At 47.3% G+C, this 16,476-nt stretch overlaps 1 protein-coding gene across 1 annotated transcript in view; it reads left to right on the forward strand.

Annotated features, from left to right (window-relative positions):
- TMEM94 (transmembrane protein 94) overlaps nucleotides 1–16,476 on the forward strand; it is an 86,814-nt gene that overhangs the window by 65,520 nt on the left and 4,818 nt on the right. Inside the window, exons 17-26 of the mRNA XM_026654410.2 lie at nucleotides 2,331–2,433; nucleotides 4,570–4,787; nucleotides 5,870–6,051; nucleotides 6,246–6,384; nucleotides 7,673–7,788; nucleotides 9,167–9,266; nucleotides 10,542–10,650; nucleotides 11,967–12,156; nucleotides 12,970–13,047; nucleotides 13,638–13,723. Of these exons, the coding sequence (XP_026510195.1) occupies nucleotides 2,331–2,433; nucleotides 4,570–4,787; nucleotides 5,870–6,051; nucleotides 6,246–6,384; nucleotides 7,673–7,788; nucleotides 9,167–9,266; nucleotides 10,542–10,650; nucleotides 11,967–12,156; nucleotides 12,970–13,047; nucleotides 13,638–13,723 (1,321 nt within the window). The remainder of the gene's footprint in view (nucleotides 1–2,330; nucleotides 2,434–4,569; nucleotides 4,788–5,869; nucleotides 6,052–6,245; nucleotides 6,385–7,672; nucleotides 7,789–9,166; nucleotides 9,267–10,541; nucleotides 10,651–11,966; nucleotides 12,157–12,969; nucleotides 13,048–13,637; nucleotides 13,724–16,476) is intronic.

Below are 16,476 nucleotides of genomic sequence, written 5' to 3' on the forward strand. Positions count from 1 at the left end.
CAGACTCACTGCTGCTCAGTTAGCCTCTATCTCTAGCCCTACAAGAAAACAGCTTGATTCAGTATTGACCACAGCCAGCCAGCAGGAGCACCTCGTCTCCCAGCCCCAATGCCAGGTGGGAGCAGGGATTTCACTCAGCTTACTGCCAGGAGCCTAGTGAGGAGTCTCTTGCTTTGTAAATCAGCGTAATTTGGCAGGGCATACATGTAAATAGTGAACAGTCACAGTGTTTAGAAATGACTAAGGATGGGTATTAAACGATCCCACCGCTCGTTAGCTAATGGTTATGTTCCCAGGTCAGGTTGTTAATTTACCTAGAGTTATAGCCTAGGGGTTTTTTAGTTGTTTCCTTGTGCCATGAGGCATCTGATCTGTACGTCTTTGTAGATTCTTTTTCTGGTCCCTTGAGTGGTTTGTGTAAGGCATAGGCCATGAGTGTTACGTGGATGTCTGTTTGTGGCTTAGGTGCAGATTGTAGGGCAACAGCCAGAGTGAACAATGGCCCCTGTTTTAGCAGAATCCCATTTCTGTTACTAAACTTGTGATTTACTAATCCCAGCTGGGGGGGAAGTTTAGCTCATGGTGCCATCAATGACATTGGAATCAATGCCACCCCAGCACAGATTGGAGCGGTACACGCACTGTCACTGGCATTAACTTCTACAGAGTGACAGTGGGGTGGGCTGTGCTGTGCAAGGTGCTGTTAATGTTGAACAGAAACTATGTGGGATGGAAAGCAGAAATGTAGCTGCTGGTGTGCATCTGTGTGTTTGCCCACCAGCTCGTACTCTGTATATGAGGCATGGGGACTTCGCAGGGTCAGCTGGCATCTCCTGCCCCTTTGTTCACAGCAGAGATGATCTGACCATACATCCACTATGGGAGGATATAAGGTTTTTACAGTAAAATTAACCCAAGCCTCACACAAGCTGTCCATTGTGTTCCTCTAACAAGTCCCCTCTTTCACATTCTGCTCCTATTGCATTCAGATATTTGTTATGCTGATAAACTCAGCGTGTGGTGTCTATTTTTAGTACAAAGCAGAGAGCTGGTATGTTTTGGAAAATCCTCAAGTATTCATGAAGGTCCCCGCCTGATTTGCATGAACGGATATTCTTGGCTCTTGACCTCATTGGCTAGCATGAGTGTCGGCACTCGGCAGCAATGCCTGCAAGAGTCTTTGGACTCGCTTTTTGGAAGTGATTTTTTTTTTCTTTAGATCAGCTTTGAAGCCATTGGGGGCAGTCACAGAGCAGCTGGAGGAGGGATCAAATTAACCTTGACAGTGAAAGCTATGTGCATGTAATGTTAATGTTTCCACATGAGCTAATGAGAGAGAAACTCTGGAGGAAAGGCAGCCCCTCCATCCTTGACTTTTGATCTACCTACCATGCCCGGGTCTTGTACCAGATAAGTGAAAAATCACATGATGATCTGAGACACCCTGGAACACCCAGGCCCAGCTGGATGAGTTGCAGGTTATTGTTCAGCCTTAAAGTATCCTAGAATTGGAAAAGATGGAAAGATCTAAAAGATCATGGACGTTAAGGAATCCTGGCTCTTCCTCTGGTCAGTGCGAGGGGTTCTCCTCTACAGTGCGTCTTCTAGAGCTTTCGTCCCGCCTCGTTTTAAATGCCCCACGCAATGACCGTTAAACACCCAAATTCTCCTGTGGAATAGTGCTGACAATACTAATACTTCACTCTTATCCAGTGCTTTTCATCAGTAGATCTCAAAGCGCTTTACAAAGGAGGTCAGTATCGTTATCTGAGGCACAGGGAGGTGAAGTGACTTGCCAGGCCAATGAATAGAACCCAGGTCTCCTGTGTCCCAGTCCTGTGTCCTTAACCTCTAGTCCATGCTGCCTCCAATCTAATAGGCTCCAGTCTATTAACAGGCTTTCACCGTTGTTCAACTCAAATTTCCCGTTACTTAGTTTCATCTCATGGCTCCATTACTCCTGGTTATACCCTGATTTGGAGGAGTACTGGATACAGAAGCAACCTGGTCCTCACTTTTCTGCAGGAGAAAGATCATTGCAGTGTAAGGGGAGAGGTACTGGAACTGGCTACCAGGTCCACAATTTACCACTAGCTCAGTTAACTTATAGCCAGGCAAAGAGCAGCCAAACCTACATCATCTCCTCTTGAACAGTCTCTGTTCAGTGGCTGACACACTCTTGACATGGCCAGTGGGGATGTATTGGGTAGATCAGGACGTTCTGTCTTATTGTGGGATACTCTGTAGTTTTTAACTGTCAAAGGAGCCATTGGAATTCAATCCCTTGGTTGGGAATGTACAGGTGAGACACCTACCCGTTTTTCCCCTAGGCACTGAGCAGATGCTTTCTCACGGGACAGCTGACATCATTCTTGAGGCCTGCACAGACTTTTGGGATGGTGCTGATATCTACCCCCTCTCCGGCTCTGACAGGTGGGTGGCCTTACCTCATTGGCATACAGGAGTTGCTGGTTTAAAATTAATTACTGGAGAGAATTCTGTTTATATTAAGGCTCCACATAACAATACTTTATAAGCCATTTATAAATGATAAATAGCTGTTATAAATGTGAGTTGTCTGTAGTTGGTTATAAGCACATCGTTAAAAGGGGTTACATGGTTATAAGCAATCTATTGACCCGTTGGACTCTTAACAATTTACCAACCATTTATTAAAACATTTGTTCATCATTTATAAACCCTTTCTAAATTGTTTATAAATGGAACCTCACTGTAAAGTGTGCCCAAGAATTCTAAGCAAGTTCAGTGATGGTGGCAATAGGATTTTGTTCCGTTATCTCTGGGAAGTCCCATATCTGCATACAAGGAGTGGTACATTCCAGCTATTAGTTGTATCTTGCCGGGGCGGATTTGGTGCTCCTCATGTCATTATTGTCACCTTTTGTCATTTGACAGATCAGTCCTGATTTGTTTTGTTGGCCTGCATTACATTCTGCTAGTGCAGTGGTCCCTGACTTTTTCGTCTGGCGGGCGCCAGACGATGAGCCACCGCAGACCGTGGCCGGTGGACGAGCATCTGCTGAAATGCCGCCAAGAAGCGGCAATGTCAATAGACGTCGCCGCCGAAATGCCGCCGACAAGCAGCGTCATCCAGAGGCTTTGGCGGCATTTCGGCGGCGACGTCTCTGGATGACGCTGCTTGTCGGCGGCATTTTGGCGGATGCTTGTCCGCTGGCCAGTATGCGGGCGCACATAGATGCCCCAGCGGGTGCCATGGCGCCGGCGTGCACCGCGTTGGGGACCACTGTGCTAGTGTGTCTGGCTATCTTCAGGTGTTAAGACCTGTTACTTTTTTGAGTATTTCTTTTACAAGGCATTGATTAAAAACTCTGTGTTGAGTAGTTCTGGCCCAGCCTAATGTTACCGCTGCAAATTTAAAACAAACATGGAATTTTAAGCTACTCCAATGACTGCATGTTGACAATGTGCCTTTAAATGCAGCTATTTGGAACTGCACCACTGGTGTACTGTGATGGAGGGGCTCTTTGTTCAACTTGCATTGGCTTTGTGTCGCTGCACCATGCAAATCTATATAATATTGTCATGGCTCAGTGCTAGCTGCACCTCTCATTCCTTCCTTTCTCTCTGAGTGCACTCCCTCCAGTTCTTAGGCCTTGAGCCTTTGCCTTCCTGGGTAGAATCCTGTGATGCTACAGCATCCTGTATGGGTGTGTGCCAACCATGATTGCTCAGCAGGTCCAACTGCATTCAGCTCTCTGCCGTTCTTTCCTTCGGGAGCTGTGACCAGTGACGAATAGTGTGTCCCAAAACAGTCTTCTTAAAACAATGTATTGTTTAATCTTAACAGTGGGAGCACAGCGTAACATGAGAAATGGGTTTTTAAAACAATAAATTGTCTGGATGCATATCTGTCTGAGCTAAAGGCCTGTCTTACCCCAGATCCCTCTGACCTCCGAAGTCTGGGTTCACATTTACTCAGAAGCCCTGTCTCTCCCTTGAGAAGTGTGTGACTTTAAACCCTCATGAGTCCTCTGATCTCCCTGCTCCTGTGATAGGGGCTGAGATCTGCCTGGGGAAACCTGTTTAGTGAGGTCTGAGTGGCTCCAGCATTGGCCACACAGTGTTTGCTGAAGTGTTATCTGGCCTATTGCCCTCTTCCTACTCACAAGTAAACAGCCTTGTTGGTGAATTAATCCCAAGTACTCATGCAACGAACCCCCTGGCAATAATCAGACAGCTACATAACACATCTAGTGTTCATAAATTATCACAGGCAGCTCCAATTCCATCACAAATATGCTACATTAGTTTGTCTGTTCACCCGCTCTGTGGGTGCATCACTGCCTCTTACAGGATGCTCAGACGCTCAGGGCTCCCTCTAGTGGCTGTAGCTCAAAGAATACAAGCTATAGGAATGGTCTCTTTAGACCAGTCTCTGATCAGTGTTAGAAATAAACTTATAGGGAGTGGTCCAGGAAACTTGTATTGCTGATTTCCTCCAGCCCAGAGCTCCCAGAGGTTATACTGGTGTCAGAATGGCAGCCTGCCTCTGATAGCTTTTGCTATTATCTTGTGTCTTCCATATAGGAAGAAAGTGTTGGATTTCTACCAGCGAGCATGCCTCTCAGGCTATTGTTCTGCCTTTGCCTACAAGCCAATGCACTGTGCCTTGTCCTCCCAGCTCAATGGCAAGTGCATAGAACTGGTTCAGGTCCCTGGACAGAGTGCCATCTTCACATCCTGTGACCTTCCTGGGACTACACCCATCAAACAGAGCAGCAGAAGGAACAGCTGGAGCTCTGATGGTATGTCTCTCTCCTCCTCTTGTGGGATGTATTGCTGAGCTGGGTCTCCCATTCCCAATCAGTCTGGAGCTGTAGCAGCTTTGCTCTCCAAAGCAGTGGTTGGAAATTGAGATCTAAGCATTCCCTTAAAGGGAAATAATTACTTATGCTGCTGGCAAGTGTATTTCTATCGTAAAGTTATCTAAATTTGTAAGACAATAGTTACACTTGAGGGTAGTCTAATTTATTAAAGCAGGGGACTGAGACTCAGGACTCTTTAAGTTCTGTTCCTGGCTTTGCATCTGTGCAATCTTATGCAAGTTACTTATGCAGGGTTTTTCAAAGGAGTCAGGAAGTGCCTAATTCCCTTTGATTCCTTTGGAAAATTGCGGCGCTAACCCCTATGTGCCTCAGTTCCCCATTCTGTAAAATGAGGTAACATGGTTTCACGTGGGAGTTGGGAGGCATAATTAGCGATTATACAATGTTTCATTGTACAATTTCTCGTGCTACACCAGGATCCTTTACTGCGTACTGCATCGAGGTCACGTTAATCACACCCTGATCTGATGAAGGAATCCTGTCAGTCTAAATCCTTAACAAGTCATTCTGGAGCCACTGCAGCATCCCTAGAGAGAACGTGTTTGATCCAATTACTTGAGATCAACTCCCCTTCAGTTTCATGGCTGTCAGCTTCCTCCAGACTTGCTGTGTTGTTTAAGCACAGTATGATGTACTTAAAATGCATATGTGTACATCATGCAGCACATGTACTGTGCCCTTCCCACCCCTTTCTTGTAACTGACTAGCATCCTTTATTTTATTTTCTTCCTTCCCATGCTGTGTGTGTTTTTGTGCTGTGTGTGTTTTTGCACTGTGTTCTTGGCTGCATGTTGGGGTGTTTAAAACTCCTTTTGTGACTGTGTATGTTTGGGCAAATGGGTGTCTTTCCACCTGTTCATCTGTACATGTGTGTCTGCATGTTTCTGTGCATATGGGTGCCTGTCTCCATGTGGTCATGTCTCGTTATCTATGTCCGTGTGTGCACGCACATGTGGGTGTTTGTGTCTCAATGTGATTGCGTGTTGTTTGCATGCCTGAAGAAGGGATTGGGGAAGTGATGGAGAAGGAGGATTGTATCCAGGCTCTGAGTGGTCAGATCTTCATGGGAATGGTCTCATCCCAGTACCAGGCCCGACTTGACATCGTCCGCCTCATTGATGGGCTGGTCAGTGCCTGCATTCGTTTTGTCTACTTTTCCCTGGAAGATGAGCTCAAGAGCAAGGTAGGCTACATCTCTGCTGTATCCCTTTCTGAACTTGCTTGGCCCCTGCCTTGAAGTTCATCCCCATATAGTCCGAGAGTAACCCTATCGAGCTGCCTAATGGTCTCAGTGGCATATGCTGGTCAGGGGGCATCTGGACCCCAAAGCACTGGTCCCTGCATCAGCTCTGTAAAATCTTGTGTGCTCTCCCCCAGGTCTTTGCTGAGAAGATGGGTCTTGAGACCGGCTGGAACTGCCACATATCCTTAACGCCCAACGGAGATGTGCCCGGGTCAGAGATTCCTCCCTCCAGTCCCAGCCATGCAGGTTCTTTGCATGATGACCTGAATCAGGGTGAGAGAACTTCCCTCTGGGAAAGGTGGCTGTATGATTCAGAGGCGGGGTGTGTCTGCCTGTAGCTAACGAATGTGGTGTATGGTAAGCAAGATAGGATGCTCTGGTTGGGGTTTACTAACCAGCAGTGGAGTTCAGCTGTGACTCAGTGGCTTCTCGCCACAGCTGCCAGTTAGGGGATGTGACTAGGTGGCTCCCATTGGAGGATGAAACCAGGAATCTGGTAAGGATGAGCTGTCCAGTTTATCCCTTCAGCATATGTATATCACATAGTGAAACCTGCACTAATAACCCTGAAGAAAATAGGCTGCTGCAGTCTTAGGAAGCCACTCAAATGTTCCTCACTGTTTCCAAGACAGTCCTGTTTAACCTGTACTTAACCCACTAAAACCAATCCTAACTTGTTAGAACTGTGAGCCCAAACCTGAATGTGCATGACTTGTGTGTGTGAGTACCATGAAGTCATGGTAATTTGGCCACTCACTTGGCCGTTTAGGAATCTAACTGCTGATTTGTGCGCACACTTACTGTAGTTCCGTGCACAATCATGGGAGCTGGGTGCGCACACACTTTTGTCTACGTAATTATCATGATTGTGTACGCAATAGCCTACCGTGGAGTTGTTCATTTGCAGTTCCAATTTTTGCTACAGCCTTGATGTAGTTGTTGAGGGCATGTTTGAGCCCAGGTTAACTGACTCAGGCTTGCGCTGTGGGGCTAAAATAGCAATGTAGGTGTTCCTACACAGGCTGGAGTTTGGGCTCTGGAACCCGGTGAAGGGGTGGGTCTCAAAGCCAGAGCAGGAATGTCTACACTGCTATTTTTAGCCTCATAGCGCAAGCCCGAGTCAGTTGACCTGGGCTCTGAGACTCAATGCCACCGGGGTTTGGTTTTTTTTGCAATGTTGGACTTATCCTGTGGGTCTGTCTCTTGACTGAAAGTTGCTCTTCTTCCTCACTTTAGATGTGATTTCTCCAATCTCTCCCCAGAAGACAGTGTGAGCAGGGAGAAAGGCGGCAGAGCCAGAAGAGCTATCATGTGTCAAAAGATTAGAGACTAGGCGCATGCATCTGCCTCCGAGCAGATTAGTCATTTAAAAATCTTTTATTTTAAGAGACAGCTGAGTGGGATCTGACTGCAGCTAACCTAGAAAATCAGGGCTTGTGTTTCCAGGCTTCCACAGTTCCACGTGAAGGTGCTGTGTGTGTTGCAGGGGCACATGGCTGGAAACGGTGCAGTGTAGACAAGGCTGTGCTTATTTTTACCGCTGCCTTTCTCTCTGCTTCAGTCTCTCGAGATGATGTGGAGGGCCTGCTGCTGATGGAAGAGGAAGGGCACTTGGATCTCATCAGCTTTCAGCCAACAGACAGCGATATCCCCAGCTTCTTGGAGGACTGCAACAGGGTGAGTGTATCTTTCCTTCTCCATGCCACACTGACTCTCTGGTTAAGAGCAACACCTCGGTGCTTTCCAGGAGCACCACCCTCACGTAAGCCTTGTTTGTTAATTAGTTCGTGTTGTGTCTCTCGATTCTTCCCAGCTTGACATCAAGGACCTGCACAACTCCCAGCACTAAGTAGTTCAGTTTTGCCCCTTTGCAAGCTCTCCTTCCTTCTTCCCATGAGAAGCTTTAAAGAGTGCTAGGTGATTTAGGAGTTGAGATGACCATACACAGAACTGCCCAGGAGGCTGTGAGGAGAAACGAGGCTTCTTTCTTTCCGTCTGGATTCCCTACCCTTCCTCCTCCAAGTGTGTGTTTGCGAGGGGGGGGAAGGGGGGATAATGGGTGGTGGTCTGTGCTGGCAGAAAACACTTTTCCCCTCTCCCAATCTTGGGCTGCAGCAGGCTCTGTCAGAGCAGATCAATGACTGGGAAATGCTGCTCTTCTGCAGCAGAAGGCCTGATGGCTCACATAAGTCTGGGAGATGGCACGTAGCTTCTACTGGCCTCACAGAGACACAAATTTAAAACCACTCCAGTAGGCCGCTATTTAGAAAAAGAAAACTTATCTTTTTAAATTTCAGCTGGGTTGCAGATGAAATACCTGCCCCTTCTCCCCACCTACCCCACAGACACACTGGGAGACAGCAGAGAGTCCCAAAGAGCCTGGCTTTCAGACAGCCAAAAACTCTCACAGGGGAAGTACCCTTCTCTCACTGGCTCAGTCTATATCCCCTTCCTCCCCCTGGAGCCATTCCCCCTCCATTCCTTTTTTCATGTTAATTTTTCCCTCCTGCTCCATCAAGCAACATCCCCCCCCTCATATCCCTGACCAGTCTCTCCCCCTTGTGGGGCAGCCCTTGTGCAAAGTGGTCCCTTTTGCCCTGGAAGGCTAGCCCCAGCAGACGGGCTAGCCTGACATCCGCTCTTGACTCAGTTGGTTGTCCTGGGCTGGTGTTCCAGGTTGAATTGAAGGATTCAATCTCTTCCTAATGCAGTGTCTGAACTAGTGTTCTGGCTGGATGCTCAAACGCTAGTTAAATCCTGACCACTGTTGGGTCATGCTGCATCTGCAAAGGGCAAATAGTGAATCATGGGGGAGAGCATGGGCCAATCGGCATGTGAATTGCAAAGTAATGCTTCAGCAGGAGCTGTGTTTTACACTCATTTAAGAAAGCCAAGCTCTCTCTACAGTGGACAGCAACTTAAGCCCGATCCTGCAATCGCAGGAATCTCGCCCCACAGAGATTTGAATGCAGCAGTGGGGGGGCTGTAATCACCACCTTGATATTAATTTACAATTTTCTCCTGCCACCTTAATCTCTTTCTTCTTCCCCTACAGGCCAAACTTCCTCGAGGGATCCACCAGGTCAGACCTCACCTGCAGAACATTGACAATGTGCCTTTGCTGGTGCCCCTCTTTACGGATTGCACCTCAGAGAGTAAGTGACCGCTGGGCTGGGCCTGTCCCACATATCAGCTGCCAAACATCTTCTCCAGATAGTTGCTGTGGGTCATGAGAGCGTGGAGGGGTGGGGAGACCCTGCAGCAAACTGGGAGGGGGATTTCGGGTGGGTGAGCCTCCATAGCAATCTTATGTGCTGAGGGCCAGATCAATGGGAGTTTTACCATTATCTTGCTATAGTGAGCACAACCCCTAAGAAACTCCCCCTGCTGTTAGCTTTAATAGGAGTTACAGAAATGAGCATCTACAACACTGCTGCTCATTACTTAATAATAAGTATTAGCAACCTGCAGAGGAATTTGGAGGCTTTGATCTCCCCTTGCAGTGATCATTTGCTTACATGGCTCAGAAATCACTTCCTAGAAGTCATTTCCTACTATGGCAGTGGTATTAGTGGACTACCTGACTACCACTAGCTTTCTGCATGACTTTGTTTATATCACTTCCCCCTTGGTGCCTTAATTCCTTCATCTGTAAAATGGGGATAATACTCCTTGTGAATGTGGGTAAAGTGACTCAGTCTTGCATGAAAGTCGCTATTTAAATGGGAAATCCTTATTTTAAATTATTTCCCAGACATTTTTTTAACAAGGCCTTTGTGCTCTGCAGCCAAGTCCATGTTAATTGTAAGCTCAAGGAACAGTGCCCCATGCAGGGGAGGCAAAGATTCAAATGGCTCTGGATCAAAATTCCACCCCTTCCCTCCACGGGCAGATGCATAGGGTACCAGGAGAGCAGTTATTTCTTTCCAAAGGCATAGACTAGCTAGGATTGGATTGCATACACCTGTCCTGAAGTGGCAAGAACATTTAGTGAAGTGAGAGGATGATTTTTGCCTTCCCTTTATTGGAGGCTAGATCATAGAGCTTCCTGGTGGGGGAACACAGTGTGGGAAGAAGAGGGGTTTGTGTGGACAGTTAAAATAAAGCTTCTGAGATCTGTTTTGGAGGGTCTGTTCTTGATGTTGGTTTATAACTCATTGGGGAATTCCTAGTAAATGTGAAGGGCAATATCTTTTAACCTCAGATCATATATTTTTAAGGTCAAAAAGCTGATGGGCTTAGCCTTTGTTGTCTGAAGGACTCAGTTCCAAAGAGCAGTCTTTAGGTGTGTTGATCTGGTAACCTTTAACAGGTTTAACTGTTTGTCTCCAAAAATGAAATCAGGGTGAGAGGAGATTTAAAATGCTGCTGTGCCAGTGTTTTACATGCTACGGTAAGGCATTAAGTCTCCCTTTGTCATCCTCTCGCAGCCATGTGCGAGATGATCAAGATCATGCAGGAGTATGGAGAGGTGACCTGCTGTCTGGGGAGCTCTGCCAACCTGCGGAACAGCTGCCTCTTCCTGCAGAGTGACATCAGGTGGGAAAGCTGGGTCTGGACTCCTCAAACTGGTTGGTTGTTGCGTGTGTGAGGAAATAGCGGCTCGCACTGCTCACAGTTGACGTATTCCATTAGCACCAGCCTTTTTTTTTCTGCCTTGAGAGGTTTTTGAAACCACCTATCTTTGGGTGGGGTGATTGCTCATGTCGCCTGGCAACGATACTAATCAACTTAGTAGTGTAGCTTAGTTTGTGGGAATAAATTATTTGGAAGGGGAGTTGGACCCACGTTTTTAAAGGTATGTGTGAAAAGCACCTGATCTGCACTATACAAGTCAGGCTCGTCTGTGCAAATGTCCATACTAGTGCACTTGGGAGATGCATCAGACGCATGTGGGTATTCACCCACGAAAGCTTATGCTCCAATACGTCTGTTAGTCTATAAGGTGCCACAGGACTCTTTGTCACTTTTTACAGATCCAGACTAACACGGCCACCACTCTGATCCTTGGGAGATGTATGCTTACTTTTGCACGTGTGTTTTACAAAAAACTGGGGAGCTTTCTGTGTAAATGCTGCAAACATAGATGCACGTGCTCAACTGGATGTCTGCATATAAATGTTCTATCTAAATCGAGGCCAGATTTCCGTGTGTTCCAGAGGATATGCACATGTTAAGTATTTGTTGGAGATTGAAGGGATACTTTTTAAAAAGTGCCTAAAGGACTTAGGAGCACCCTGTTTTAAAAACTACAAATACAGGGTAAAATTGACTACAATTGTTTGAAAAATAATAATGTATCTTGTTTTTATATCAATTTTCTTGCCACACCAATTCCTTTCATGCATATGCCATGATGTCTCCTAGGTAAAATTACAACATTTTATCTACTCCTTTGTTTCCTAGAGCGTCAGGCTTAGTGTGTTAGACTGCATTTGTCATTGGCTGATCTGCCTCTCATCATGAGTCAGATCAATTGTAGACTGAGGCCAAGATGTTTCAGAGGTGACGAGTGATCTTGGGTCATCACATGAGACACCATCAAGGAGCTTGATTTTCAGAAAGTGCGGGGCACCCATCTCTTACAAACCTGGGCCCTCAGATTGGGCCCCCAGAACTGAGGTACCCAAAATCCTTAGTCACTTCTGGAAACCTTGGTGTTAATTGAAAGCAGGTGGGATTTGCTCCTAAATCCATTGGGCGCTTTCGAAACTCCCACAGGGAGCCATAGGTGATGTATTTACAACATGTGTAATGTGTGAATATACATGTTATGTACTTGATCCTTAGTGTGCACATGGTTTTCTCCACATGCGGTGATGCCTTGCCTTACCATTGCACTGTTGTCTGTGCAGCATAGCGTTGGATCCCCTCTATCCATCCCGCTGCTCCTGGGAGACTTTTGGCTATGCCACAAGCACTAACATGGCACAAGTCTCAGATGACCTTACACCTCTGCAGCTCTCAGGCCAGCTCAACAGCTTGCCCTGCTCCTTATCCTTCCACCAGGAAGAAAGCATCAGTATCATCCGACTTATAGAACAGGTGAGTCTGCTACATTCCCCCTTTGGTTTGCCGACGGTCTGTCTATCCATCCAAAACCACAGCCGGACTATAAAGATCTCCAGTCCTAATAATCCTACCTGTCTGTCCCGAAGAGCAAAGCAGGAGTCTTATTTGGCTATTTTAGCAGTGGTGAGGCCTTCCATTCAGCTTCTTTAGCCCCTTTGTGAACTACATCCATAGCACTCTCTGCTGATACCCAGCTGCCCTTTGCTTGGCCAGCATCGAGGAGATATTATTCTACCTGACTTCTCCCTTTCCAGTGAAGCATGTCAGACATGGGAGAGCCAGGCAGTCAGCATGAGAATGTCATAGCAAATAGTCTTGGGTCTATGGTGAGACCTTGCAGTGAGTTCTCTGACGGGTGTAAAAGCTTTGCTACTCAAAGATGCAGCAGGACAATGGGAGGATGGAGTGCATTGTGGCACCAGGATCCTGACTTTAGTAAAATGAGTAAGGAACGTGCCTATGGAGGTCTCCAGGCAGAAAAGCCTTTACTGCAAAGTTAGCATTAAACCTGGAAAGGCAAAGATGTTTGCAGAGGTTCAGCTCCAGACTTAATTCTGCACCTACACCCCTACCATCCTCTCCCTTGCCCCACACCAAGTTTAACTCCTCTCCCACTCTCCCCATACGGGCCAGAGACTCTGCCTCAACCACCCAAAATATTTCCTGGGAGGTCGAGGTCGTCGCTGCGTGGATGTTCCATGCAAAGTGGGTATAAGCTCCCCTTGGGCTCCTTGCAGCAGGTACCCTCCCAGTGATTGCCCTGTGGGGGCTTGTGCTTCCTTGCAGGCCAGGCATGCGACGTACGGGATCCGCAAGTGTTTCCTCTTCTTGCTGCAGTGCCAGCTGACTCTGGTGGTCATTCAGGTGAGTCCCCGACCCTCGCGGGGCTTAGGGGAGGAAAGCTGGGGGGTATGTGAAGATGTAGCCCAATGGGGTGGGTCAGCCCTGGAAGGAGGTGGGGTTTGGCTTTCTCCAGGGTTTATACATCTCTTATGGTCGGGATCCTGTGTATCCAGTACACTTGTTTCAGTTACGCACATTGCTGATTGAACATAATCCTATTAATGAACACTCTTTGATGAGGGCAGTTACTAAGCTAGCCATGATAAGACTCTGGTTGCCTCCTGGCCTAGACTGCCCTTCTGCTTAGGCAGGGTTTTAACTAGCCTCCTGCAGGGAATGTTCTTTGGCCCCCTCTTGCCCTGTGTTGTAGCCTGGGGATTTGGGTAGGCACTGCTGTTCCCGGAGAAGGCAGTCTCTAGCCTTTGCCACCATGCAGTCCAGAGCAGCAGGCAGGGCTTTGCAGCGCATCTCCAAAGCAATCCAGATTCTCCAGTATCCAACCTGTCCCTGCGCCTACTGGGGTGGGGCACAGGGAGAAGCAGGTGGGGCTGTGGTTGCTCTCCCAGTCCTGTTGCTGATCGTGCCTTTCTCTGTGGGGGTTCTTTGTTCAGTTCCTGTCCTGCCTGGTGCAGCTGCCACCCATTCTGAGCACCACGGACATCCTATGGCTCTCCTGTTTCTGTTACCCGCTGCTAAGGTGAGTGAGTTGAGGGCATCTCCCTGGGTACATTTCCCTTTACTGTGGCTTTGCCATCTGCAAAATGGGGCTAATATCTGCCAGTGCCTCTCAGGGACATTGTGAGGGCTAACTGATGTCTGTAAAGGGCTGTGAGCTCCTTGGCTGAAAGGAGAAATGTTGAGAGATTGTTAATGCTCGTCTGTGGCTTGGCTTCGTTAGCCCTGCCCTTTGTTATGGAGCCCTTGTAACAGGCTTCCCCAGATGTTCACTTCAACCTGCTATCATATGTGAAAACTGCAAACTGCCTTGTCCATCTCAGGATTTCCCGTGTGCTCGTGATGGCGTGTTGGTTAACGTGGTAAGGGCATGCCTTTCCTCTTAGTGTGGCTCCGTGCAGAGAGCAGTGGTGCTCATCTCGTGGAGCTGAAGGAGCTGTCTTTGGGGAAAGTTGGAGCTGTAAGGTGTCGGAGAGCTGTCCTGGCACTATGCTGGGAGGTTTAGCGTCACAGTGTCATCGGGACACGAGGTCACACATTGATACGATAGTGTGGGGTCAGGAAATTGTGGTATGGCTGTCTGCTGTGTGGCTGTGACTCTGCAGTGACAATGTTGCTCTGGCAGGGGATGGGATGGATGATCTAAGGGGTGCTTTATTCATCTCTGGCTTCAATGACCCTTTAAATTTGCCCTCTCTCCTCCTGTGCTCCTGGGTACTGCAAGGGGATGAGGGATGTTTCTCCTTTCTTCTCTTGCTTCTGTGAGCGAGGAGGCAAGAGAGTGTGATTGTTCTTTATTCCTCCAAGTTCCCCTCCTTGCTGGTAGAAGGCAGGAAGATTTTGCCTCTTCCAATGTCCTTACAACTTCCCTGGTGGCTGGGAAGGTTGGAGCTGCGCTCAGTGTGGAGATCACTCATGATCAGGCACAGCCAGAGGGGCTGCAGCTTGAGTATCCCTGATATGGCCATTCAGAGTGGTAGCCGTGTTAGTCTGTATCAGCAAAAAGAACGAGGAGTACTTGTGGCACCTTAGAGACTAAAAATTTATTTGGGCATAAGCTTTCGTGGACTAAAACCCACTTCATCGGATGCATGCAGTGGAAAATACAGTAGGAAGATATATATACCCAGAGAACATGAAAAAATGGGTGTGGCCATACCAACTCTAACGAGGCTAATCAATTAAGGTGGGCTATTATCAGCAGGAGAAAAAAAACTTTTGTGGTGATAATCAGGATGGCCCATTTCAAACAGTTGACAAGAAGGTGTGAGTAACAGTAGGGGAAAAATTAGCATGGGAAATAGTTTTTACTTTGTGTAATGACCCATCCACTCCCAGTCTTTATTCAAGCCTAATTTAATGGTGTCCAGTTTGCAAATTAATTCCAGTTCTGCAGTTTCTCGGAGTCTGTTTTTGAAGTTTTTTTTGTTGGAAAATTGCGACTTTTAGGTCTGTAATTGAGCGACCAGGGAGGTTGAAGTGTTCTCCGACTGGTTTTTTAATGTTATAATTCTTGACGTCTGATTTGTGTCCATTTATTCTGTTGCGTAGAGACTGTCTGGTTTGGCCAATGTACATGGCAGAGGGGCATTGCTGGCACATGATGGCATATATCACATTGGTAGGTGTGCAGGTGAACGAGACTCTGATGGTGTTGCTGATGTGATTAGGTCCTATGATGGTGTCCCTTGAATAGATATGTGGACAGAGTTGGCAACGGGCTTTGTTGCAAGGATAGGTTCCTGGGTTAGTGTTTTTGGTGTGTGGTTGCTGGTGAGTATTTGCTTCAGGTTGTGGGGCTGTCTGTAAGCGAGGACTGGCCTGTCTCCCAAGATCTGTGAGAGTGAGGGATCATCAAGGATCTACAACCTATCCTTAAGGATGATGTGCTGGAGAGGTTTTAGTTGGGGGCTGAAGGTGACGGCTAGTAGCGTTCTGTTACTTTCTTTTTTGGGCCTGTCCTGGAGTAGGTGACTTCTGGGTATTCGTCTGGCTCTGTCAATCTGTTTCTTCACTTCAGCAGGTGGGTATTGTAGTTTTAAGAACTCTTGATAGAGATCTTGTAGGTGTTTGTCTCTGTCTGAGGGATTGGAGCAAATGCGGTTGTATCTTAGAGCTTGGCTGTAGACAATGGATCGTGTGATGTGGTCTGGATGAAAGCTGGAGGCATGTAGGTAAGTATAGCGGTCAGTAGGTTTCCGGTATAGGGTGGTGTTTATGTGACCATCGCTTATTAGCACTGTAGTGTCCAGGAAGTGGATCTCTTGTGTGGACTGAGGTTGATGGTGGGATGAAAATTGTTGAAATCATGGTGGAATTCCTCAAGGGCTTCTCTTCCATGGGTCCAGATGATGATGATGTCATCAATGTAGCGCAAGTAGAGTAGGGGCGTTAGGGGATGAGAGCTGAGGAAGGGTTGTTTTAAGTCAGCCATAAAAATGTTGGCATACTATGGGGCCATGCGGGTACCCATAGCAGTGCCGCTGACTTGAAGGTATACATTGTCCCCAAATGTAAAATAGTTGTGGGTGAGGACAAAGTCACAAAATTCAGCCACCAGGTTTGCCGTGACATTATCGGGGATACTGTTCCTGATGGCTTGTAGTCCATCTTTGTGTGGAATGTTGGTGTAGAGGGCTTCTACATCCATAGTGGCTAGGATGGTGTTTTCTGGAAGATCACCAATGGTTTGTAGTTTCCTCAGGAAGTCAGTGGTGTCTCGAAGATAGCTAGGAGTGCTGGTAGCGTAGGGCCTGAGGAGAGAGTCTACATAGC

The sequence above is a fragment of the Terrapene carolina genome, unplaced genomic scaffold (genome assembly GCF_002925995.2).
Source record: "Terrapene carolina triunguis isolate 2854851 unplaced genomic scaffold, T_m_triunguis-2.0 Scaffold192, whole genome shotgun sequence".
Lineage (NCBI taxonomy): Eukaryota > Metazoa > Chordata > Testudines > Emydidae > Terrapene > Terrapene triunguis.